Source organism: Meles meles, chromosome 9 (assembly GCF_922984935.1).
Source record: "Meles meles chromosome 9, mMelMel3.1 paternal haplotype, whole genome shotgun sequence".
Classification (NCBI taxonomy): domain Eukaryota; kingdom Metazoa; phylum Chordata; class Mammalia; order Carnivora; family Mustelidae; genus Meles; species Meles meles.
In genome coordinates, this window is record NC_060074.1 from 4160227 (window position 1) to 4185268 (window position 25042).

The 25042-nt window shown below is 44.5% G+C and overlaps 1 protein-coding gene across 6 annotated transcripts in view; it reads left to right on the plus strand.

The window, feature by feature from the left end:
* The window catches only part of MYO1B (myosin IB), a 179708-nt gene that overhangs the window by 100009 nt on the left and 54657 nt on the right, over positions 1-25042 (plus strand). For all 6 annotated transcript variants that reach the window (XM_046018231.1, XM_046018233.1, XM_046018235.1 and 3 more), the window contains exons 5-9: positions 1260-1364; positions 5428-5474; positions 11042-11105; positions 22912-23010; positions 24115-24218. In XM_046018231.1, coding sequence (XP_045874187.1) covers positions 1260-1364; positions 5428-5474; positions 11042-11105; positions 22912-23010; positions 24115-24218 — 419 coding nt within the window. The remainder of the gene's footprint in view (positions 1-1259; positions 1365-5427; positions 5475-11041; positions 11106-22911; positions 23011-24114; positions 24219-25042) is intronic.

Below are 25042 nucleotides of genomic sequence, written 5' to 3' on the forward strand. Positions count from 1 at the left end.
CCAAATTCTTAACATTAGCCGCTAAGTTTTTCAGTTGAACTGAAGAGTAACTGATTTAGTCTAGTTGTGTGCAAGCTAGTTTGATTTAGAAAATATTTTTGAGAACGACAGTTCTTTTAAGCTTTAAAAATACTTCCGTAAAGCTACCCAGGTTACCAGGTTATTTTTAGCTGGAATTATCTGTGTATAATATCGTAATTATGTGTGAGTGATTGCTTTAAGAAGACCGTTCTCTGGACATGTTGTTGGCTATATTACTCAGCAAATTTTTTTTTCATCCTGGTGATCATCTTTAAGCACCATTCATTCCTATTACATCTGAATTAATGACAGGTCATTGAGCAGAATGCATAAATACTTAAAAAATTTTTTCCTTTTTTTTTTTTAATTTAAATTCCAGTGAACACATAGTATAATATTAGTTTTAGGTATAGAATTTAGTGATTCAACACTTCGATACAATACCCAGTGCCCATTACAACCCGTTCACTCCTTAATCCCCGTCACCCAAGCCCCATGCCCTCTGGTGACAGTCACTTTGTTTTCTGTAGTTAAGAGACTATTTCTTGGTTTTCCTTTCTCATTCCCCCCCATGGTCGTTTTGTTTCTTAGATTCCACATACAAGTGAAATCATGTGGTAGTTGTCTTTCCCTGACTGACTTATTTCACTCAGCATAATACTCTCTAGTTCCATGCACGTCATTGCAAAATGGCAAGAATTGATTATTTTTGATGGCCAAGGAATATTCCGTTGGGTATATACGCCACATCTTCTTTATCCATTTGTCTGTCAGTGGACACTTGGGCTCTCTCCATAGTTTGGCTCTTGTGGACATTGCTGCTCTAAACGTCAGGATGCATGTGCCCCTTCAATTCAGGGTTTCTCTGTCCTTTGGGAAATACCTAGTAGTGCAGTTGCTGGGTCGTAAGGTTGTTCTGTTTTTAACTTCATGAACCTCCATGCTGTTTTCCAGAGTGGCTGCACCAGCTTGCATCCCCACCAACAGCGTAGGAGGGTTCCCCTTTCTTGCATCCTCGCCAACACCTGTTGTTTCCTGTGTTGTTAATTTTAGCCATGCTGACTGGTGGGAAGCACACAGGTGTTAAAAGTTTTCCTAAACACTATTCGGTCTCAGGTATAAAGCCATTCGAAAACACTGTGAGTGGATCTTCTGTACCCTGTACCCGATTTCCTTCCCCACGAATTTGTTTCCAGGAATCTGTTTGATTTATCGATCTGATCTGTGTTCGTTCACAGAGGCCAGCAAGCTTGTTATGTCCTACGTTGCAGCCGTTTGTGGAAAAGGAGCAGAAGTGAACCAAGTCAAGGAACAGCTTTTACAGTCCAACCCAGTCCTGGAAGGTAGGATTTCCTGGGTACCTCGGGTCAGTGTGACTCGTACAATGGGTCCAGTTCGCACGGCTCGTCTGGCGGGCTGGGAGTGGGGCTGCGGGGAGCGGGGAAAGAGGAAGGAGGGTTCAGGCCCAGACATGCTGAGCGAATGAGCTCGGTCCTAAGAACTCTTGGCTTCAGGTGCTTAAAGGAGAAACAGTTCACTCATCTAAAAGGAGCTTTCCTGCTTATGTTCATTTTTTTTTTCCCTTTCCATTTTTCTTTTTCTTTTTTTTTTTAAAGATTTTATTTATTTATTTGACAGAGAGATCAGAAGTAGGCAGAGAGGCAGGCAGAGAGAGAGAGAGAGAGAGAGGGAAGCAGGCTCCCTGCTGAGCAGAGAGCCCCATGCGGGACTCGATCCCAGGACCCTGAGATCATGACCTGAGCCGAAGGCAGCGGCTTAACCCACTGAGCCACCCAGGTGCCCCTCGATTTTTCTTTGAATCACTCTAGTTTTGCCTAAAAACAATCACTTGATATTTGCATTTGATTTGGTGGCCAGGAGGAACTGGGAGAAAAGGAGCCGTGTGAGTGCCACGCTATTCTATCATTCGGGTAACACCCCTGGCTGCTTATTTCTGTTGTCAGAAAGGCCATGCCAGGAAAACACCTAAAGGACAGTCTTTTTCAGGGTCACAGAAAGCCTACACCTGACTTGAGTTCAGATTCCGTGGTTGGCCGTCTGTGTTAGCTAGCTCAGGCTGCTCTAACAAAATACCATAGGCCGGTTGCCTTAAACCACAGAAATTTATTTTCTTCCTCTTCTGGAGGCTCAGAAGCCCTCAATGAAGAGGCTGGCAAGGGAGGTCTCTTGGCTTACAGGTAGCCACCATCTTGCTATGTGATCACATGACCTGTTCTTTGTGTGTGGTGGTTGGGGGCAGGAACCCTCGTTGGCTCATGACCTCATAGAACCCTCATTACTTCCCAAGGGCCCCAGCTCTAAATACAGTCACACTGGGTTAGGACTTCAACATAAAAATTGGTGGGGGACACACACATGTAGTCCATACCACCATCAGAAAAAGCCAGAGGTGAGTCCCCCTAATGCCACAGAGGTTGGCAGAAACCATAGGCATTAACCATTCTTTGCCTTTGAAAACAGGAAGTCAGCCTTTCCCTATTGATGGCCAGCCCTTAGTTTTGCTTTATATTGTAAGCCTGTCTTTATTGTCACTGTGCAGTCGTTGGGATAGGGTAGGGTTTCTCGACCCCATTTCGGACTGGATGAATCCCCGCTGTGGCGTGGAGTTCTGCACCTCCGTCGTGAGATGTTTACCCACATCCGCAGTCTCTTCCCACTGGTGGCCAGAGGCACCCCTGCCCCTGGTTGGTAACACCAAAAATGTCTCCGGACACTTCCAAATGTCCCTGGTGGAGAAGAGTCAGGACCAGCCCTGATTAGAGTCTCTGGTCTAGAAGAGTAGTTTAGCTCTTTATTCAAGGTCATGGAAGGTCAAGATTTAATGGAGATTGAAACAGAGCTGCTTTGGGGTGAATAGCTTGCCCCCTAGTGTAGAAGGACAGAACCCTGCTGCCCGTGTTACCTAGACCTAGCCCCTCCTTCATCCCCCAGATAGTTAGATAAGACAAGTGAAAATACTCAAACTTGCAAAAAGCAAAGGCTGAAACATCTATGCCATTGTTACCAATCTTTTGTCCCCTTTGGCACCTTAATGACGAAGGAAGCTATTACAGAAAGTCCTGTATCTTCATTTTATTGCCAGTATTTGACTTTTTGTTTAGTTTGTCTTTTGCTTTTGGGTTAGGGCGCTGTACGCGTATTTCTGTATATGCTTATTTTAAGAATGCTGCGATCTAGAGGACTGTGGAATGCTCTCGCATCTGCGATGAGAATCTGGCCCTTTATTTGATGGTATTTGAAACTAGGCCCCAGTGCAGGAAATGGAAGAAATGTCTGCTGTGGGCATGTATTATCTTTTATGGGAATGTTTTACTTTTTAACTGGAACTGCTACTGTAAATGAACATCGAGAACAATGAGCTTAAAAAAACAATTGAGGAATGTGTCTCAAGTGTTCTATAATGAAACACTTGCTTTTGATTCTGTGACCCACAATAAAAGACTTTAGTGTTTAGAGCTGTGTGTGTGCAACTCAGATTTGTTTGATGAAAAGATGGTTTATGGCATGCAAATGGCGCCCTGAATAAAGTTTTTTTGAAGCAATTCCTTCACTTGCCCGTGACCTTCAAGCCACAATAAACTGTCCTTTATGCATCAGCATCTCAAGCTGGACTTTGAGGCTATGCAAGTTAGTTAACTTGGCCCCCCAGCATGTTCACACCCACCAGGAAGACTAGCCTGTGAAAATATGAGAAATGTCATGGTCTTCATGACCGCTGGGGCAACACTTGGCATTTTCAGGGTTGCATTTGTTGAAACCTCTTAGTTGGTGGCAGAGCTAGATGATGATGTGAGCCTTTTCAGTAAGCATCCTTTTTTAGTATTTCCTGTGTGCATGTTTCCCCACTCCGTAGAGCCTCTCAGCTGACTTTTCTACTAAGGAGAGAATTTGAGAGAATCTGGCATGAGGGACCTACCACACTATACCCCTCCCAGGCCTAATCGCTGATACGAAGAACTTTCCTTGTGTTGACTTGTAAATTTCTACTGAACTGAGCTAGGACCAACTATTTTTAAAAAATCAAAACCACAAAAAAGCCAGCTAATGAGAAATACAATGCATCGGGTTTGGCTACTGAATATCCCAAGTGAACATGGACAGAAACCCACTGTTGTGCCTTGATCACCTGGATCAACCTTTAGCCCTTAGTAATCATTTGAGCTTCTGTTACTCTAATGTTCCCTCTGTTTAATTTATGAAGTTATGGAGGCCTCCAGGGATTTGATGCCTGGCCTCTTAATCTCACGGTTCATTTTTCTGGTTGCCACATTACTGAGTACTCTTCAGTCCTTGTGAGCTGCAGCTGGCCCAGGATCCTAGTAACAGGGGTCGATGGGGTGGGGAGTGTTGGGAGAAATGCAGAATTTCATGACCATCCCTAGACCCATTGAACAAGATCCTTGGGTGACTGGTTTGCACACTCAGGTCTGGGGTACACTGCTGGGCTCCTTCCAAAGCATCAAACAGGGGTCCTCCCTCCTTAAATGTAGTCTTATATTTATTCCACTTAATTCTCTACTACGGTGGCCCAGATTAATTTGCCCCTACTTTGTGTGCAAGCTTGGTGAAACAGACCTTTTTCTTTATGACACCATGAACTATGTACATTGAAGAGGAACTTTCTGTGCCTTGGATTTGGATGGCCTCACCCATGGTACTTAGGTGCCCTCAGTTTCTTAAAAGGGACTCCTGTGTGAGACTCGGCTCCTCACAGCAGCTCAGTTTGGAATAAACTTGGATTCTGCATTATGGCCAGTTTGATTTTCTTTCTTTTCTGGAAAGTTTCACTAGGTCTGAGGGGATGAGCTAAAGAAACTATGTAGTATTTTTAGCCTATTGGAAATTATGTTAGTTTCCAAATCTCTTACTCTTTCTGTATTTCACAGTTACATATGTAATCATATTTTAGTGGCTTTCTTTTAAAATTAATTAGATAATTTAACGTTTCGTGTGCCTTTTTCCATCTGGAAACCTCATCAAGTTCCATGAAGCCTTTGATAATATTAAGTAGTCATTTCTGAGATAATCGTATTTGCACTGATGGTAATGGTGGAGAGCACAAGGCTTGCTTGCTGTACACCCACTGACTGCTCTTAAAACAGTAAAAGGTATTTGATTAGACAAGATTACATTTATAGTAATATTTGAAAAATTTCCACAAGTCATAGGAGTGACTCTCTTTTTCCATGAACCTGTGAAAAGACATGGAAGCTTCCTTAAGACTTGTACTGAGTATGTTTCTGTGGGAAGCTCGGACAGAAATGTCATTGCTCCAAGTTGTATTTTCTAGGATTTATAACTATCAAATACTTCATTTGCTTTAAATTTCTGCTTGAAGTGATTTTTCTGTCAATCTTACCCCTGCATCTGTTTCTTTCTTAATAGCTTTTGGAAATGCCAAGACTGTAAGGAACGACAACTCCTCTAGATTTGTAAGTATTTGTATAAGCGTAAGTGCTAACACTAACATTTAGCTCGTGTGTGTTTAAACAACCAGTAGATGTTTAGTATTTCTTAATACACACATTTGCAGAATAAGAACGCGCTGCTGTTGAGACACCGCACGTTCTCTAAGAACTATTTTTTGCTTGCTGGGATTTTTCTTTTTAATTCTTTTCGAGTGATAGCCTTTTCTTTCGTCCTTTGTCATCTGTCACCGAGTTCCGAGGGCTGTGGAAAGGAGGGTCATCAGAAGAGCTCTTCACTGGTCTGAGTTTTGGCGTTTAGGAAGCAGAGTGAGGAGTCCATGGTGACGGGAAGGGAGGAAAAACTACGGCTCTGTCCTTCTCCAGTGGGACGAGGAGCCACGGAAGGGTTCGCTGAAACCTCACAGAGGCGAGGTCATTAGATTTGACCGCTGGCAGGAGGTGGGGAGGAGGTACTAGGAGTACCAGTAGTACTAATAGTAAAAACTGCTCCTAATTGAGGTTTCGAGTTTGGTTCACTCGGAAAGTGCTGAGGGCGGAAGACACTCCTTCCTGGCTTCATCTCCCGGCTCTCCCCGGCATGCCCCGCGCTCGGCTCTCCCCGGCATGCCCCGCGCTCGGCTCTCCCCGGCATGCCCTGCGCCCGGAGGCCTGCTGCGGTCTCGCCAGCTGAGCAGACGCTGTCCTGCCTGTTGTTTTTGTGGAGACACAGACGCTGCCTGATGGCCTCTGGGGAAGTGCGTTGAGCGTGATAGGGACGTTTCTCGAAATTGGCCCCTTTCTTGTATAGTTTAACAAATCTTATAAATTTCATGAAAGGTTATTTACTTTATAAGCTGTTTCCTCACATACGTTCCTTGGGACCATTTTGGGAGGTTTTCGTGCTTCTCTGCCGGAGACACTTCTGCCCTTTCTCCCCGTCACTTCTTTCAGTCGGGCTTTTCGCTTTTCTCTCATGAGCGCGGTCCAGTGCTTAAGGCCGGTGACCGCAGGTAGCAGCGGTTCTGGTAGCCTGGGAAGTGGAGGGCGGAGGCTCCTGGTTCCAGGCTGTGAGATTTTCCGTGGGATTAGCCCCTTCCGTGGTTACTCGGATTTGAGCAGTGCCCTTTCCTGTGGCGGGGACGTGGCTAATCTCATTACGTAAACAGAAGCGGGTGCGGGCAGGTAGGAGTCATTCCAAGAGACCGAGCTCCTTTCTGGAGCCTCTTTGTTTTTTGCTGTTTGCAGATTATACACATACACTTAGAAAAGCTCTGAAAATATTTAGTCTGTCGACTGTAAAAATGCAGGAACCAGCTCCCTGAAGAGTCTTTACTGCTCTGTGCTGTTTGAGATCTAGTGGAGGGCTTGGCGGGTGACCTGGCTTACAAGTGACTTCCGAGAAGCCCCATCATAACGTGGGCATTGGAGTGGGAGGTTGATACCTGATCATAGGCTGAATCACTTCACGCCGTTTTTAGTAGTTCCTCTGCTTGCTGGTCTGCGACTGGACCAGCGACGTGCTCGGTCCGTGCTGTCGCTGGATAGGACTCTGCTGCGTTTACAGTCGCGGCTGTGCGTGGCCCCGGTTTGTGCGTAAACACCCGCACTCCGGGAAACTGCATTTCCTTTGACCGTGTCCCATCAGCTTCTTGGTCTCTTCGCCCAGCGGCGCGGGAGACGGCGCAGTGCGGGAGTTGTGCGCGCTCACGGCTGCTGCCAGACCGGGCGGGTGTTCTCGTGGGGTCCCGCAGTGCTCCCTGCCCCCTGAGTTCCTCTAGTTTGACCTACGGAACTTCTGTTAAGAAAGTGGCTCTTTTTGAAAAGAGACATTTAAGACTTTGGAAGTCGCTCTTCTCAACCACGGTTTCAGGGAGGGAAGAGGAGTGATAGGCCTGGAGGAGCTCAGCTAGGAGAGAGCGCAGAGGGTCTGCAGAATTCCATTACAAACCTTTCATTCCGTAAGAATAAAAAGGCCTGTACAATGTATTCGTTTGTTTGAAATCTCTGGTTTGGGGTTTTGGTTTCTTTTTCTTTCTTTCTTTTTTTTTTTTTTTCTTTTAAGATTTCATTTATTTATTTGACAGAGATCACAAGTAGGCAGAGAGGCAGGCACAGAGAGAGGAAGGGGAAGCAGGCTCCCTGCCGAGCAGAGAGCCCCATGCGGGGCTCCATCCCAGGACCCTGAGATCATGACCTCAGCCGAAATGCAGAGGCTTTAACCCACTGAGCCACCCAGGCACCCCTCTTTTTTTTTTTTAGTGAATTTTTTTAGTGAATTTTTAGTGAATTAATCATGGGTCTCCCTGCATCTCCTCTTGCAGCCTACAGACCTTTCCCTACTGGCATCCAGAATGGTCTTTACAAACTGAAGGTTCGTTACTGCTCTGCTGAAAGCCCCCAGTGGCTCCCCCTGCCCCTGGCATGCAGTAGAGTCCCCTCTGGAAGCCTACCCCCGCCTGCTCCTCCCCGCCTGCCTGGCCTCGCAGCACGGGCCTTTGTGATGGGCAGGGGTGCTGAGCGCCTTCTTGCCTTAGATCTTTGAAGTTGCTGGTCTTTCTGCATGATGTGCTTGCGTCCAGATCTCTGCATGGCCACCGTCTCGCGTCATTTAGGTCTCACCTCAAATGTCACTTCCTGATGCCTTTTCTAGACTCTGACTTCATCGTGCTTTTACTTTTTTCAGGCATTCATTAGTCTCTGGAATGACTATATTCACTTTCTCTGTTTCTCTCTGATCGTGGACCTTAGAAAGGAGAAGCCATGAGAGCAAGTAGCTCGGCCTTCTTGTTCACTATGGTGACCCCAGGACCTAAAAGAGAGCCTGGTATCAGAGTAGAGACTCAGAAAACACTGATGAATGAATATTTTTAAGAAGCTTATAGATGAGTCAGAAAAAAATGGACTTGTCTAAAAATAATTATAACACAAGACACAAAATAGTAAGTTCCCAACATAGCTTTATGGACGTTCCGAATAGCGAAGCTGAAGGAGTCCGGGGCAGGGGACAGTTCTGAGTGGGCCTGTAAGATTGAAATGTGCCAAAATTGAGTAGGAAGCAGGAGGAGCTGGTGTGGGGAAGCCGAAGAGAAAGACCAGAGTGGACCTGCTCTTGTCCGAGTCAGTGGCTGGACAGGAGGGTCTGTGAAGGCAGCTGTGGGCCAAAGGCCTGGAGAGATGGGTTGGGGCCTCACCTGGAGGCTTGGAACATCATCAGGTTCATGGTCTTAGACTTTATTTTCTAGGTAGTGGGAGGCATTGGTTTTCTCTGAGTAGACTCGTGACGAGCTAACGGGGAGCGTTCCATTCCCAGGTCATCTGAATTGTCAGCGCTGTCCTTTCGTTTATCCCGGCTCAGCTTCCTTTCCCACTTTGCACGGGTTTATGGTACTGTCCGCAGACCCCCATCCCTTACTCTCAACCGAGGGCAGTATGGTGACTTCCTGGAGATCATTGTCGTCATCACCTCGCTCCTCCTCCTCCTCCTCCTCTGCATCCTCAGCTTTGGGCTCTCACCTGCCCCTGAATCTGTAGAGACACCCTCCTGTCACGCATCTTTCGCTGATCCCTCCGCCTGTGCTCTGGATCTGGTTACTTCCTGTGTCAGGAAGCACCTTTCTTCTAAATCACACCCTCTCGTGTGGTCAACCTCTGACCCTCCTGTGACGGTACTCTTTGACGCTCCTTTGTGGCTGCTGCACCGCTGCAGTCCCTGCCGGCGTGGAGAGCACAGCTGTCTACGCGCTGGCCTGGGCCACATTCCTGGACTTTCTAATCACTGCCTTCCTCCTTCCTTTACGGCCTACCTGCACCCGGGATCCCTCATGGTGACTCTCTGGGGAGCTCTCAGCTCGCATACTCTCCCCGATTTTGCGCACTCCTGCTCAAAGCCATTAACATTTCTCCCGTGACTCCTCCTCAACCTGTGGACTCTGTCTGGTTTTGCTCCTTTCCAGTCCATCCCACATTATCTGGGGTGATCTTGTAAATACGCAGGTCTGATCATGGCTTCCTTATTTAGAAATCTTTAATGACAGGACTTTGCTGTCAAGAAATTGTCTCGGGGGGGCGCCAGGGTGGCTCAGTGGGTTAAGGCCTCTGCCTTCGGCTCGGGTCGTGATCCTGGGGTCCTGGGATCGAGCCCCACATCGGGCTCTCTGCTCCGCAGGGAGCCTGCTTCCTCCTCTCTCTCTGCCTGCCTCTCTGTCTACTTGTGATCTCTCTCTCTGTCAAATAAATAAATAAATAAAATCTTTAAAAAAAAAAAAAAAGAAAGAAAGAAAGAAAGTGTCTCGGAGCCGTGAGGTGTGCGAGCCTCCCTCACCAGCCTCACGGATGCCTGTTCTTAGGGCCACTCCTTCCTGCTCTCTCGCCTCCTTGCTGCCTGGCTTAACCCTGATATTTCACATTTGATCTAGGACCACCTCAGCTTTTGTCTCCTGTTCTTGCTGCATAGCATCCTGCCCACTGTAGAATCTGTTTCCGTACACAGTGATGTCCCGTTTATCTGGCTCCATTCCTCTTGGGCGGGAACTTCCTTGAGGGCAGGAGCGATGCCTTGCTTTCCCTTGTGCCTACTTTAGTATCTAAGAAATGCTCGATAGACATTTGCTTAATAAATGAGAGACGATTTTAAAAAGGGACAGGTGACCCTTGACAATGAAGAAAGGAAAGTCAAGAGAGCATGTATAAGCTAATGAAAAGTCGCAGACCGCATGGAGAGCCCTGTGATCACGTTTCTGACCCTCTACTATTTTGAAAATAGAAGGCGTTAAAGTAGTCATTCTTTGGGAGACTTATTTACAAGCCATCTATGTGACTCTTACTAAAGTAGAACATGAAACAAAAGCAAAGACCACTTATTAGACCAACACACCCTATTCCAAACAAAAACCAGCTGTCGGGGTTATTCTGTTAATGCTCGTTACTCTTTAACTAGACAGTTATAGGCCAATTCTTTAAAAGTCACTATATGAAACTCCATGTGTGTTTCTGTGTGTAATGATACTATCTATAAAATGTAATAGGAACCTGGGATATATCTATTGCTGTATAATCTAGATCAAAAGCCAAAGAGAGTAATAATGATCAGCCTTTAATTCCAGATCATTTACAACATATAATCATGCATTTGATTTGAGTAGACACAAAAATAGGACTTTATGTGTTCCATTTGGTCCACTGTCCAGTATACTTGGAGTTTCTAGCCATGGCTTAAAACACATTTTGCTTATAAAAATGAAATAATTTATATTCCCAGCTAGTGCATAAACAAGGAATACTTACTTTTCTCAGTTTTTTTCTTGAATTGAATACAAACACACTCTTTAGATATTTGAAACATGTAACTGAAATGAAAAAGTCACATGCTGGATAAGATGATCTATTCCTGAATTAGCAACATGATATGTTAGCTAATGTGGTATTTAGTATGAATTATTTATGGAGGCATATTGTTTTGCCTCATGGTTACATAAATTGTGTGTTAATTACATTTAAGCAAATATATGACGGGCTTAGCATGCTGTTTTCTAAGAAGATACACTGACTATTTTGAGGTGAACTTGAAAACTCACAAAGTCTTTCTTTGGCAGGGCAAATATATGGATATTGAATTTGATTTTAAAGGCGATCCACTGGGAGGAGTGATAAGTAACTGTGAGTATTTTTCTTGAATCCTTTTCCAGAAGTTCAAAACATATATTAGAATATTTTAGATACTTGAGTCTTTAAGAGATAAACATAAGACTACAATTTATTTTCCTTAGATAATGTGTTTTAGACTATGTTAGACTATGATTACAGATTGTTTTATAATTCCTAAATCTTTTTTTTTTCTTTTTTTTTGAGGGAGAGAGAGTGGGCATGTACATGAGTGGGTGGCGGAGGGAGAGGGAGAGAGAATGTAAAGCAGGCTCCCTGCTGAGCACAGAAGCCCACACAGGGCTTGATCTCGTGACCCTGAGATCAGGACCTGAGCTGAAATCGGGAGTTGGAGGCTTAACCAACTGAGCCACCCAGGCACCCCCTCCTAGATGTATTTCATGGTGACTAACATAACACAATTAAATAAACAAGTAAATAAATAAATATCACTTAAGTCTTTACCATTGCAAATCTTTACAGGTTTGTTAAATGAGTAAGAATTAGTCCAACTGTATTTTATGTTCTGTAGGTTTTTAAGTCAATTCATTAATAAAGGATCCTCCAGTGGTTATTTTCTTTAACAAAATTATTTTATGATTAAAAATGAAATATAAATACTTGATTTTAATTTGATAACTTTTTAGTAACTTTTTGGGTAACATATACTCAACAAAATGAGTGGACCTGTACTTCACAATTTATTTTGGGAAGTTTTGTTTGTCTTGGTATATTTACATCGTTGAAATGTGATAAGCCTGGCAGGTAGAAAGACAGATTTCTTAGTCTCCTTTAGTCACAATAGGTGGTTATGGGAATGAAATGTTCAAAGCTGAAAAAATGAACAGTGTCAGGTGAGTCTTCTGAGCTGAGGTCCAGTTTTCTAAAGTGGACGTGATGGTATTTGTAAAAATGGCCCCGTCACCAGCACTTTGAATCTGCACTATGCGTAGCCTGCCCTGTTTTGCTCATGTTGATTTCGTGGCTGATTGTTTGGAAGATCGAAGATGACACCCTAGGGTTTGTGCATTTCCTCCTGGAACCACAGCCTGGTCATCCTCTTGAATTCTCCTGCGATTCTTGAAGCCACACCATGGAACCTCCCATCACGGCTGGCCTCCTCCCCACCCAGTGGTGCTGCTGGGATTGAAAAAAAATCTTAAGTTCGCAGTAGAAGGAAAATAAGAGATTGGCTCAGGTATCTAAAGCAGTGCTTCTTAGGTTTGGTAAAGCAGTGGCATTCCTTCTTCAAATGAAATAGGAAATAGAGAAAACAGTATCTGACGTGGTTGAAGACAAGATGAGTAGCCAGAAGCCCTCTGCCCCCAGGGGGCCCCTGAGATCTTTGCTGATGAACTCTAGAACCAGAGGGCTGCCATTTGAAAATCAGTGTTTTAAGTGATTTGGAGCAAGTATGCCGCTGATTTTTTTTTTTTTTTAAGTTTTTAAAACAATTAATAGAGAAACCTAGGGCTAGAGTGTCCTCATCTCTGAAACAGTGGGATTGAACTGCATGAATTCTGTGGTTCTTCCCATTTCCAATCTTCGGTAGTTCTTAAATAGTTTAATTTTCCATTTTCGTTTCTACATTGTGTGCCATGCTTTGGGATTAGCCATATTTGTAAAAATATATAATTATTTGAGAAATTTGAAGAGAAAGCTTTATTATGAAATGAAATTGGCTGAGGGGCACCTGGGTGGCTCAGTGGGTTAAAGCCTCTGCCTTCAGCTCAGGTCATGATCCCAGGGTCCTGGGATCGAGCCCCACATCGGGCTCTCTGCTCGGCAGGGAGCCTGCTTCCTCTCTCTCTCTGCCTGCCTCTCTGCCTACTTGTGATCTCTGTCTGTCAAATAAATTAAAAAAAAAAAAAGAAAGAAATTGGCTGAGGTGGTTCTACTTAGGTTATGTGTCAAACATGGAAGGAAAAGCTCTCCTGCACACCGTGTTTGACGTAACTCAGAGCACCGAGGATCACCCTGCCAAGCTTCCTGCACAGTTTGGGGGCAGCTAATGATTAAGTGTGAGGGAAGAGGTGGGCCTCAGTTTTGAGACGCCATTCTAAGGAAGGATTAGCTTTTATTCTGAAAGATACTCGTAAGTCGTTAGCACTTACTTTTTACAAGCGGGGTTAGCTCTCCTTATTACTTTAATACACTGTTTTAAAATGAGGGTAATGCATCTAAACACTGTGGAATGATTGAGTCAAAACTGCTTTTGAGGACTCTAGGAAAATATGTAAGGATTACTTTAAGTATTAGAAAATAACTTACGTCTTACATTTTGAAGTTTAAGTTCCAAGTACAAATGCCTTCCTGTCCCTTAACTAATTCTTGCAGTATCCATGGAGAATAAATATTAAACACTCTGTTCTTTTCCAGTTAAGATTAATATATCATCATGAATGGATTTCATATGGTGTTGGTTGCCGTTTGTTCCCACAATGAAATTATATGGAAATTTGTGGTAGTGGGAACACCCTGTGTTTTAGAGTACCCTTTGCTTTGGGAATGAAAGGAATACGTTCGCAGTGAGAGCAGGAAATTTCACCCTGTGTAGATACAGGATTGACTCATAGGTGGTCAGTGGGAGTTGCTGGCTGCTGGCTTCAAGGATGTAGAGCAATGGGCAGACCCGTTCTTGTTCTCTCTACGCTGCCAAAAGTCAGCCTCTTGGAGTCTAGAAAAGACGAAAGGATTTGCCATGTTGTGAGAAGTGTATCTTGCCTCAGTTTCTAGCCGCCGGGTAGTAACAGCATTGATCATTGTTGGTTGTACTGATTACCTGGAAGAAGACACATGATCGGTCAAGCCAGCTGGGTTCCCAGTAAGTAGAAGAGAAAGCCCAGGAACGTTTCTCTCTCTTTCTAAAAGAGGTATGCTGGAAAACGAGTCTTGAATTCACCCACAAACCGTATATCCCTGAGCTTGGTCTCCTTCGACCAGGGGTGTAGCGGAACTAGAAAATGGCACATGCACGCCTCAGTAGAGAAGATAAAATGGGGAAGCACATCCAGCAGGTCTTGGCTTCTGTGAGATAATATTGCTGCTACTTTGTTAATGCTTGTAAGTCTCATTAGGTATGTGCGTTTGATTTGAGGATTTGGGGCCTCGTGCTATGAGCTGGAAACCTGTTGTCTTGATTTGTAGTCGCAGGCACTTTCTGATGGCTGTGGCACTTGATGGCAGTCTTCACTGTGGAGAAAACACGGTAAAGTCTCTAGGGATCTTCTGTCCTAAAAGGAGAACAGCACGGAGGCAGAAATACTGTGAAAAAGCCTTCTGATTTCAAGTGTGCATATATACCCGTCCTTACGATTTAGGCAGGAAGTACGGCTTTCCTGTTCCTGGTGGTGTATCCAGAGCCTAGTGGGACACCCGATACACAGTAAGTGCTCAGTAAATGCTGATGGGGCTGGAGTTGGTGGTGTGTAGGCAGGCCCTCCCTTTCCCTGCTCCATTATTTGGGGCATACCTAAATGCATAGTAGAGGAGTTGCATAAGTAACTCTTCCACGGGGTTTTAAATGTCTGAATAAGACAGCAAGTGACTCATTTTGCTGGTCTTCAAAATGGGATAATAATACGACTGATCTTACAGGGTTATGAAAAGGCATAAATTATTTGTTAATATCTCAAGTGCTTGTAATGGTGCCAGGTACCTAGGAAACAATGAATAAATGTTGGCTTCTTTTTCATTATCATATACTTATGTGTTTATGGTCTCCAGCGCCTTGCCAAATACATGTTCTATAAGGACAGAGATTTAGTTTGTGTGGTCCTTTGCTGAATGACAGCAACAAAAATAGTGTCTGACCCCTGATATGTGTTTCTTGAATTAATTAGTACCTACACAAGCACACAATGAATAATAAGTGACGTAACTGCGACATAGAAAACTCTATTGAGAAATAAAAATTTGCCTTATTGGATAATTTTATCTGAACATTTAAAACAGTTTTTATTGAAGGGTAATTCATGTGCAGCATGATGTGAGTTTCAGGTGTACAACATCATGATTTCGTATTTGTATACATTGCAGAATGATCACAATAAGTCTAGTTACCATCCATCACCATACGTAGCTGGAGGAACTTTTTTTTTCTTGCAACGAGAACTTTTAAGGTCTACTCTCTTAGCAACTTTCGAATATGGAGCAGAGTATTCTTAATTATAGTTGATATGCTGCACAGTACTTCCCCATGACTGATTTATTTTATATGTCTGAATATTCTATGCTAATCCTTTTAAAATGCTTTTCCTAAATCCCAGAAAGACAGCAGAATCATTGCTACTCAGACTTCCTCTGTCACCGCCTTCTCCTTTCAGCTTGAGAGAAACAATAGCTTGTGAATTATGAAGGAAAGCAAGTGTTGAAGTTAGTGGATGATTCCCCTATTATTGTGGCCCCTTACACCACCCCGAACTTAATAGGATCAAACAATGGCCCTCTTAAATGCTGTTGGATACTGTGGGTCAAGAATTCAGGTGGGGCACAGTAGGGTTGGCTTCTCTCCATGATATATGGGGCTTTAGCAGAGAAGACATATGGTTGGGGGTGACTTGCATGCGTGAATGCTGGAGTCTTCTGGAAGCTTTATCATATGTCACATATCGGGCTCCTGAGCTAGGATGATTCAAAGCGTGTGCTGAGTTGGGACTGCTGACTAGAGCGACCTGTATGTGGTCCCGTGTGGTTTGGGCTTCTCACAGATGGCTAGGTTCTGAGAGAGAATGTTCCAAGAGGAAAACAGGCTGACAGAGAACCAAGAGGAAGCCGCAGTAGCCTGGGAGATCAGACAGTGTCACTTCTGCTGTGTTCTGTTAAGTCAAAATTGGCACAAGCTTGCTCAGAGTCAGGGCGGGTCACAAAGGTTCCACCGCTCAGTGGGAAGAGTATCAAATAGTTTGTGACCGTTGTATTTTAAACAGCGTCAGTCTGATGGATTGTCTCAGAAATGGTCACAATAATTTCTCCCCTTGTGTCTACACCCTTGGGTAGCCCTGTCTCTCAGTGCCTCAAGCGTTTGGCCGTGGGGTCTACTTTGGTCCATAGAACAATTATTAGACAAGGCACAACTGGAGACTTAAAAGTTGGTTACACGTTGGAGCTTGTCGTCTCCTGCTCCTCTTGGGAACGCCGTCCTTAACACCATGTGAATGAGCCTGGGCTAGGCCGCTGGATGGTGAGAGACCACATGAAGGGAACCCCCAGACATAGGAATGAGGGCCCCTGAGATCAGCCAGCTGCCGGTCGCCAGCCGATGAGCAAGTCCAGGAGAGGGCAGCTGGGCTGGCTCAGACCAGAACTACCAAGCTGATGCCCAGACTCGTGAACTAATAAATGGTGTCATTCTGAGCTGCCGAGTGTCGGGACAGTTTGTTATGCAGCAGAAACTAACTGACCCGTTGACGTAATGGGTAATCTACTCTCCCCCACCCAGTGTGGCATCCTGAGAAGCAGGCACAGGAATCGAGTTGGAGAGGAAGCAGCTTTATTACTATTAGTCAAGGTTGGACAAAGTGGCTTCTGGTTTCTCTCCCAAGCAGGTATGGTGGGAGTCCTCTGGCAGCCTGACAGGCCGGCGTTGACAGAATCAGACAGCCTCTGGTCTCTCTCAGTGTGCACTGCCCCGGTTATCTTAGACCACACTGGCGAGCAGAGCTGAATGCGAATGCCGTGTGGGGACCTAGAGGGCTGAATGGTACACACCTGATCATTCCCTCTCTCAGCCTCCCGACTCAGAGACGTCCTTCCACCTGCCCAGGTGAGAAGTGAGTAAGGGCTGAGAGAGGCTAGGGAGTTAGTCTGAGATCCTCCCACGAGGAATCAGGAGAGCAGGAGGAAGCAACCACCCCCTCATAGGGCACTTGGGGGATGGAGCAGATCTCCCTGAATTCCTCGTCTGTATCTCTGTGGAATTTATGATACAATCCGCACACACTTTTCTGTGCTGTCTGTCTCGTGACATGTTTATATATATGCCACAACCGTGCCATTCATAGGATATGGAATATAATTTTGCTCTTTTAGATGGTTTGAGATTTATAGCTTTGTTTTTCCTTTTATGTCGTATCTTTGATGTTATTGATGCCAAGTTAGGAGCAAAACGGCCTGTTGGAACACTTTCTAAAGGGAACACTGCTCTGCTTTGTTTTCTGAGAATACGTATAGAGTGAGGTAGCGTTGCAGACTACCCATACATGAGTCTGTTCGCAAAAGCTAGGGAATACGCATCAATAAACAATGTCTGTTTTTAGTCTGTCTTCTTGAGAATTGAAATTCACCGAAAATGAAGACAACACATTGTCCAGTTTGTAACATAGGGCTGGGCTTTCTCAGTGCTTCTGTATTCAGAGCGCTTTAATACTCAGAAGACAGAAATAAGCCACCATTGGTTGGGAAGTATCCATAGCAAGAAAACAAATTTCAAAGAGCAATTCTGTTACTCTGTAGAGGATGGCTTTGTAATAAAAATTGATGCTTTCCTTCTTCTCAATTTTACTTTGGTGGTTTTCCTATTACAAAAATATGTTTACTGTGAAAAAAAACTATATGTTTACCTTCAAACAAGATTATATACAAGTACAGAAGACATCAGATGTTAAATATATCTAAATTAGTGGGATAGTACATCTAATAATATGATGCCATGGGCTGTATTTCATTAATTTTATTTCAGGGTTGGGTCTCAGTTTTAGATTTTAGATTCAGATATGTACATGTATGAGTAAATTTTTATAAATATTAAATTTGTGTTAGGAAGAACTCTGTTGTGAAAATACATATATATATATATATGTATATATATATACACTGTATGTATATAAGCAGATCCTAATGGAAATCATTAGCTAATTAGGTAGATAACAAGCCCAGTTTTCCTGGGGTTTTAAAGCCCCGGTTAATGTTTCATGTGCAGACACCAGACGCCTTTCCACAGCTTCTCGTGGAGCAGGTCCAACTGTCTTTAGCACTGATTTTGTAACTTTAGGATACTGACTTTTGAGTAAAACTCGAAGCTGATTTCTCAAAAATTCCCATGCGGCAGTGGAGGTAAGGGAAATTGTAATGTCGCGGCTTGCCGGGTGGTTCACATGCCCCAGGGCTGGTGACCTGTGGGTAGATGGAGCTCCTCGCCAGGCCCAGGCTGAGACCGAGCCCGGGGGCGACTGTTCGCAGGGGCGCTGGTTCACCATAACAAACATGCACAGTGAGAGCTTTGTAAGACCTTCGCCCCGTCTTTTTTTTTTTTTTTAAAGATTTTATTTATTTATTTGACAGAGAGAGATCACAAGTAGGCAGAGAGGCAAGCAGAGAGAGTGAGAGGGAAGCAGGCTCCCTGCCGAGCAGAGAGCCCGATGCGGGACTCGATCCCAGGACCCTGAGATCATGACCTGAGCCGAAGGCAGTGGCCTAAACCACTGAGCCACCCAGGTGCCCCCCGTCTTTTTTTTTTAAAGGTGGTATTAATTATTCATTCATTCATGAGAGAGAGAGAGAGAGCGCGCACAAACAGGGGAAGGAGAGGGAGAGGCAGGTTCCCCGCAGAACAGGGAGCCGGATATGGGGCTTGATCCCATCATGACCTGAGCCGAAGGCAGATAGATGTTTAACCAAATGAGCCACGCAGGCCCCCCCACCCCATCCTTTTGACTTTGAAATTTGTTCTTAGTGAAACTTCCTGATTGTCAGCCTTGAGGGTCTTGTTGTCTATTTCCAGAAAAAGTCGAGGGTCGGCTTTGGCATGCACGCCCTCGTACGTGAGCAGACGTCCACTCTTGTCCGTTTTGCCCTGAAACCGCCGCCGGCTGTGCTCACTAACCCTCTGCTGACTGAGATCACAGGCCCATTGTTACTGCTAAATGCAGCAAGGAAGGGGCATAAGTTGATTGGAAAGGCCAAAATGCTGCCCAAACACCTTTTTCCATTATCGTTATCTCTGAGCAGCTGGAGAGGCGCACAGGAGCTCTGGGGCTTAGTCAGAGCCGTTCATCGTGGTGCTTCTATTGTCATTCTGGTCTTCGTGGCAAAACTGAGACCAGACTGATAATTCCTTAAGCCTTGGGCTTGGACTCACTCTTTCTTTCTTCCTTTCTTTCTTTCCATGAGGGGAGACTGTCCATGAAATAAGTTGGATCAAACTATCCGGTCTTTAATCTGTTATGTTCTACAGTAATGCTAAGTTTTTTTCTTCCCAACCTCTGCTTTATCTTCTTACTGTCCCTTTGCCAATTAGAAGACTTCCTTTTCCAGCAGGTGCAGACGTGGACGTTTACTCCTTTCCCACCCGGTACTGTGAGAAGGTCGGCCTGTGTCGTGCCTGGGTGCGTGTCCCCGCCCTCAGCTCGCTGGTAATCAGCCAAAACTCGGAAAGCCCCTGAGTGACGGCCTGGTTCTGGTAACAGTCAGGTGGCAGTGGCGTGCTGGGGCAGGTGGGGACGTTCTGATCCCAGAGCTTCTCTGTTCCCTCCGATGGTTTTCTCCTTTAGAATGGCTTAATCGGTTTATCTCCTGCCTTAGAACTTAAGTTGGAATGAAATTTAAGATGAACTTAAATTTATATTTTGAGAGGGGAAATGTGTCTGCGTTGGAACACACAGAGACTTACCTCTCTTCTGTACTAAATAGTCCGCATGTCCTGCGCACTTCTTTACTGAGTCTTGTTAGCAGAGGCTCAGTCAGTGGTGGCAGAAGCATGGAAAACCGAAGAGAAGGCTGACCCCATGTTTGCTCTGACTAGTTCAGGGGGAATGTTCAGTGAATGAAAATGGTCAGGTGGCAAGTCTTTGTATGTTCTGTACTTTGAATAATTCTTTGATGTGGCTTCACACTCTTAGAGTATGTTGCTGCATGCCCATTAAAAATGAATGAGGAGTGGTTTTAAGCATTAGTAACTTATTTTGGGGCAAACCTTTTCCCTGATTACTCTGCAACCTGAAAGCTTGTAACATAAGAGAAAAGTCGTAAAGACATGGGAGGCTCTAGAGAAATAGACTAAGCATTTAGGTGCTAAAACCTTCAACTGCTTTGTAATAAAAGGTTTCTCATTGTGTGATTGAGTTGCTTAAGTGAAGTCATACATTTTACATAAAATGCAGCCTTTCCTAGTGTTTATGCGTTTTGCATTCTTGTTGCTGGAAAACTGCAAACAGCATAAATGTGGTATCTTAGTCCCCTAAAGCTTTGAATTCTGGCTCTGTCACTTGGTAACAATGTGTTGTGAGCCTCGTTTTTCTCATCTATAAAACAGGGATTATAAATCCAACCTCAGGGGCGGTATTTGGGGCCGAATACGATAATGAATGAAAAGCACCCAGTGCATAGCAGAAGGTCAGTGAAAGCTCCCTTCCTCCCCTCTGCAACTTTCCCTTGGGACACACATCGTGTTATGCTTCACATTTGAGTGTGATAGTCATCTCTGATCCTATCAGCATGTGTGGTTCAAGAAGTACATTGGCCAGCATTCCTTTCCACACTGTGCACACGCACATGTTTTAACCTGGTGGCTGTCGTCTCCTGGAACTTCCAGCACTGCCATTTCAGACTCTCCACTCTCTGTGAGCGTCTGTTCAGAAAGTGCCACACCTGAGGCCGGCCAGTGAGTGGCTGTTGCCCAGTGGGGCCCTGTCATGCTTCGCGGGCATCATCGCACGTCTGGAAGTCCCGCGGTTGGCTTGTTGGAATGTGATTGGCTAAGTGCCGTCGATCAGCTGTTCGTCCTCAGGATTAAGGTGCCCTTGGGAAACAGAGGGCAGCGGGCTGCCAGTGTTTGTAAGGTGTGCAGCAGGACGCCTCATGCTGGGGCAACAGCCCGGGGCTTGTGGGCTCTGACCCAGACGCGTGGTCATTCTGCCTCCCTCACGCCGATCTCCTGCTCTCTCTTGAGGGCCTATGGGGCATCCCACCTTGGAAAGGGCTGCTCCTGTGGGTTTGGGTGGTGGGGTAAGCAGAGCACGTGTGACTCTCGTAGGCCATGAGGAAGAAGGTCTTCGTATTTATAATGGGTGCTGGGTGTGTTTCTGGATCGTTCCTGGCGCGCAGGGCAGGTGAGCAGTGCGTGGCCTGACTGAAGGATCTGGGCGTGAGCAGATGACATGAACTGCCGCGTGTTTGTACTTGAGTTGAGTGAGTTGAGTTGAGTGACTTGTAGACTTGAGGAATTTCCTCTAAAGATTAGCTTCCCAGGAAAGAATCTGCCCACGCTCTGTGGGTTTTTTCCTTCTAAAACTGTGTCCTTACACATGGCCCGTGGGGCCATGGTCATATTCCAGTAAGTACAGTCATCCTGCGTACTTACTGGTCTTTGGCTTTGTTTGTCCGTGTGCACTTACAAATGGAATGTGCAGTCCTTCGAGAGGATGAATAGTACACAATCCCTTTTTTTCAAAATTTTGTCTCACTCGTGCTTTTCAGTTTCTGTTTTCTTTCTTTTTGCTAAATGTGAAGTCTTTGTTATTCTCCATGTGTGATTTGAGGGCCCTGGCTGTCATCCAAATGAAATGAGGGCTGGAGATGAAAATTAAAACTCGGGAGCATCCTGTTCCTATCATTTTTGAATTTACGTATTTTTGTTCTCATTTGTAATTTCATGTGTCCTTGCAACCCATCTCTTCGTTCTTAAAAATGATCTCGGGTGTTGGGAGCTCCTAGGACTTTCGGTCATCAAATCTGCACTCTTTTAACTCTCCTTAGCCTCCTCTTTACTTGTGAGTGTGGATTCCAGAAACACACGTGGAGAGGTTCAGTGACCGTTCCAGCAAAGCTGCACATATTGTCTTCCTCGTTCCTTTGATGGTACTTAGATTTCAACCTGATTAGAAATCAGATGTGTCTGTTCTCTAGAATTAATAATGGAGTCACTGATTGGGAGTTTTACAACTGAATTTGGCTTTTGCCCACAGGATGCAGACCCTCTTTTATATCACTGGTCGGTGATAAGCAGGACTGCAGGAGAAATATCTCTGCCACCGTTCCTTGCCATCTCTTGTATGCGCCACAGTGCCTCTTTCCTGGCTGGTTGGCTTCTTTCTCCCTCCTCCTCTCCCTCCCTCCTTCCCTTCCTTCCTTCAGTTTTGGATGAAAGTTTGAAAACTTGGTAAGACGTCAAATTATTGGTTGAAAAAGTATCTGGAACCAAGGAAAGTATTCTGCCAAATAACAACAACAAATTCCATGAGAGTAAAATCACCTTTCATTCTCTCAGACGTTGAAATATCCAGAAGACGTGCTTCTCTTATCCCAGGTGTCAGGGTGTGTGCATATGATGAGGCTTGCGTTCAGATCAGGTGGCCTGGTTTCAAATCCTACCTAAACTCGGACTGTTTTTTTCATCTGTTAAATAATATTTGATAAAACGGCTGCGAGGGTTCAGTGAGATAATGGGGTATAAAGCACTTACTTCACACATAGTAAGATCCCAAAAACATGAACTCTGTAATTATTCGGTGGATTCATAACTGAATGGCTGAATCCCATTGCTGAGCTTTGCAGTGCTGCGTTTTGAAGAACTTAATGTTATCACGTATTACGTAAAACCAAGAGAAGCTTCATACACAAACTGTCTCGTCTTTCCTCGGCTCGTGGAATGTGTCGTTGAACGTACTTTGCGTATTCGCTGTTGTTTGACAAGAACCTGGTTTGTTTTAATTCGGTGATTCTGGTTAGAGCGGGGCTTCCTCCTGAAGGAAGGACGGAAGATGCGTCCTCTGTTACTGTTTCATTAATACTGAACAGAAAGTGAGGGGGTGGAGAAGGAGAACCGTGCTGGATTTGAAAGCAAAATTAACAGTACGTGACGAGTTGACTCTTTTCCCCTCTTCAGATCTTTTAGAGAAGTCCCGAGTTGTGAAGCAGCCGCGAGGTGAAAGGAACTTCCATGTGTTCTACCAGCTGCTCTCCGGCGCCTCTGAAGAGCTCCTCGGTACGTGCCTGTGTCTGCGCTTTAACTGCTCAGTGTCACCGCATTTCCCAAAGCCTTCTTCATGCTCTTAAAATTGTCCCCTGCCTGCGGTTGAGGGGAAGAACATGGTCTCCTGCCCCAGCATCTGCTGGCCATGTGTCCCCGTACCTGCCGGCTGCTGTCAGGTCTCATGGCTAACTCGAAGTGCTAATAAATGTTAGGGAGGTAAGGGGGAGGGAATCCTAAATTTAAACAATAAAATGGAAGCATATAATTGTTCCAGTCAGGAAGAGGAAGTTAGCAGGGAGCAGTAGATGAGAACAATTATTTAAAAAAAAAAATTGCTCGGTGAAAATAAAATGTAGTGGGAACACTTTTATAATTGATAAAAGAGTTAAAAATCTGACCTTTGGCTCTTTTAGGGAATTAATTTAAGTCTATCAGAATAATATCCAATCAGCTTGTAGCTAAGTGATGAAAGTGAGAACTATGGGAAGTAAATGACATTTGGGAAGTATCATCCTCACTAACAAAGAACAGGCGTCAGCTGAAAGAGCACGGACGCGTTCGCTGCGCACATGTTAGCAAAAGTCATGGCAAAGGACGAAGCTGGCAGACTTGTCGGGTCCTGGTCTGCTTAGAGCTTGTGGGTGTCACTTCAAAGTGAGGACTTCTTCCTGGGGACGAGTTAGCAATCCAAAATAAGTCATGAAATCATCCGAGCCCACTGCCCAGGTACACCATTTTTTGGATGGATCCTAATGAAGTAATTCAGAAGAATCCAGAGAACAAAGGGCTGTGACTGCCCTCGTGTCCAGTGACGTGGGGATCACTAGGTAGACATCATATGTTATAATAAAATAGTGCATTGAAGATGTTTAAGTTTTAAAAATTTGGAAGGGGCCTTACTATATGAATAAATGTAAGAAAAGCAATTTGAAATATGCACAACTGTGGAAAAATTAACTTTTAGAAAAATGCTATTAGTATTTGGGTATCCATTTTTGTTCTTTGATGGAGTACCTAATACGAAAGTCGTTTTGTCTGGAGGTTTTAAGGAACGGGATATTAAAGATGCTTCGATTTACTGAAGTAACTTATCAACTTATACGTGTGATTCAATAGATAAACTTACACTCGAGAGGGATTTCAGCAGATATAACTACCTGAGTTTGGACTCGGCCAAAGTTAATGGAGTGGATGACGCAGCAAATTTCAGAACCGTCCGGGTAAGCAAGACACAAGCCTTTCATTACTCTTTAAAATGGGGGCACTGTGTATTGTTCATTTGGAATTGGTAACAATTCTCAGTTTTCTCAGGGGGCTAACTCATGCACCCAAAGGTTTTAGAATTGTACAAGAATTTCTTGTATTCTTATTAAAATCATACAATATTGTGAAGGCCCACACTTTCTTAGAGCTTGCATATTATCCTGACTCTTTTAATGCTGTATTTAAATCAAATGTTTTTATAGCCATAGCTTAGTATTTAATGTCCAACTATGAAAACTCTCCTAGGAAAGCATTAAATCAATATTATTTTTGAGAAAGAAAGTCATGTTTGTATGTGTTTTTCCAAAAATCATATGTAAGCCAGAATTATTGACATTTTGTGTTCATTAGAAAATCAATTATCTTTTTTTTTAAAATATGTATTTATTTGACAGAGACAGAGAGATCACAAGTAGGCAGAGAGGCAGGAAGAGAGAAAGGGGGAAGCACCTCCCTGCTGAGCAGAGAGCCCAATGTGGGGCTCAATCCCAGGACCCTGAGATCATGACCTGAGCTGAAGGCAGAGGCTTAACCCACTGAGGTACCCAGGCACCCCGAAAATCAGTTATCCTTTTTTTTAAAAAAAAAAAAAGACTTTATTTATTTATTTGACAGACAGAGATCGCAAGTAGGCAGAGAGGCAGGCAGAGAGAGAGGTGGAAGCAGGCTCCCCGCTGAGCAGAGAGCCCGATGTGGGGCTCGATCCCAGGATCCTGGGATCATGACCTGAGCCAAAAGCAGAGGCTTTAACCCACTGCGCCACCCAGGCGCCCCATCAATA